General features: G+C 35.9%; 1 protein-coding gene across 1 annotated transcript; it reads right to left on the reverse strand.

The window, feature by feature from the left end:
* Positions 1-283: 283 nt before the first annotated feature.
* On the reverse strand, positions 284-1,228 carry LOC138386209 (olfactory receptor 5H8-like). The gene has a single exon (XM_069472494.1). The coding sequence runs from the start codon at positions 1,226-1,228 to the stop codon at positions 284-286; it is 945 nt and encodes a 314-aa protein (XP_069328595.1).
* Positions 1,229-1,725: the final 497 nt, after the last annotated feature.

Genomic DNA, 1,725 nt, shown 5'->3' on the forward strand with positions numbered 1-1,725 from the left:
ACACATGTGGCCTTGAGGTCACAGGTTTCCCACCCCTCTAAGGTTTTTATTTGTTTTCTGCTACAATTATTCTAGTATGCTATCAATACTTGACTAAATGTCCTTATATACTTTTGAATAACATATACAAATATTTTAAGGAGTTTATTAGGTACTAACACCTCGAGTCATTAGTTAGGACAATTGTGATTGTGAAAATCTTTCCTGCACCAATACATACCCACACCTAACCTTCATGATTTTGTGACCTTTAATAGAAAGAGAATACATGCTAGTATGAGATCTAAACATTTAACTTTAATGTTCTTGTCAGTGAATCTATGACTTGTTTATTTCTCAGACTGTAGATAATTGGATTTAATAAGGGAATTATGACAGTGTAAAACAGAGACTCCATCATATCTTGATCACCTGCTTGTGGAGATGCAGGGCGCACATACATGTAAAGAGCAGGGCCATAGTATAAAGACACAGATAAGAGATGAGCTCCACACGTGGAGAAGGCTTTCCTTATGCCTTTGGCAGACTTCTTTTTTAAGATTATAATGAGAACAAATGTATAAGAGATAAGAACAGTCACAATGGTAAATACCTGTATTGAACCAGACAAAATAAAAACCATTAGAAAATTAATAGAAGGGTCAGTACAGGAAATTTTTAGCAATGGTATAATATCACAGTAAAAGTGATGTATTATGTTAGAATTATGGAAGGTTAATCTGAATAAAAACACTTCATGAATTAAGGCATGAAAAAAGCCACCTACAAAGGACAACACTAATAGCCGGATGCATAGTGCATTGGTCATAATCACTGGATAGAGTAAAGGTTTGCATATGGCTACATAGCGATCATATGCCATTGCTGCCAAGAGAAAACATTCTGTGGTTGCACTGATTCCAAAGGAAAAAAATTGTACCATGCATTCAGAGAGAGATATCATCTGACTCTTGGCAAAGAAGTTGACCAGCATGTTGTGGGTCACTGTGGATGATAACCAAGCATCCACAAAGGCTAAACTCCCAAGAAATAAGTACATGGGGATGTGCAGGTGAGGGTCATTCCAGATGAGGGCAATCAAACCAAGGTTCCCCATGATGGTGATGAGATATATCACCAGAAACGCCAGGAACAGGGCGATTTTCCACTCTGGTTGATATGTAAGTCCTGTGAGAATGAACTCTGTCAGAAATGTGGCATTTTCCTTCTGCATGTCCTCACTACACATTCCTGAAATAAAATAAATGTAAAAAGAACATTCACTAAGGATTATAAAGGGAATACCAGAGGAGGGTAGTTGAAATAAAACCAAACGCTTATCTGAAAGCCCTCTTTCATTTATTTATTCTACTAGAATAGAGTATTTGAAGGGTAATTGAAGGAATAGAAAAATACAAATTTTTCAGTCCATAGAATGTGCATAAATAAACAGATTTAGAAAAAAAAGTAGAGGCATTCTAAGCACATGCTAAATTTCTGTGGACATTATTGAGCATGGTAGGAAACTCCTGTGTCTGGAGCATGGATGTAGTCTCAACATAAAAGATCTTTGTAAGGCCAGGAATATATAATGACTTCTAAGATTTGTGAAGAATCTTGAACTTCATTGTTCAAGCAATAGACATAAACAAAACTTTTACAACAGAGACTGGAATTTAAGATTCCTTTTAAATGAAACAATTGGTCCTATACAAAATGAGCTGCAAAAAGGAGATACTGGAGCCA

The sequence above is a fragment of the Eulemur rufifrons genome, chromosome 7, assembly GCF_041146395.1.
Source record: "Eulemur rufifrons isolate Redbay chromosome 7, OSU_ERuf_1, whole genome shotgun sequence".
Classification (NCBI taxonomy): domain Eukaryota; kingdom Metazoa; phylum Chordata; class Mammalia; order Primates; family Lemuridae; genus Eulemur; species Eulemur rufifrons.

What these genes read in the sequence shown, in the direction of transcription:
- LOC138386209 (XM_069472494.1), bottom strand. Translation starts at nt 1,228, where the DNA reads ATGTGTAGTGAGGACATGCAGAAGGAAAATGCCACATTTCTGACAGAG.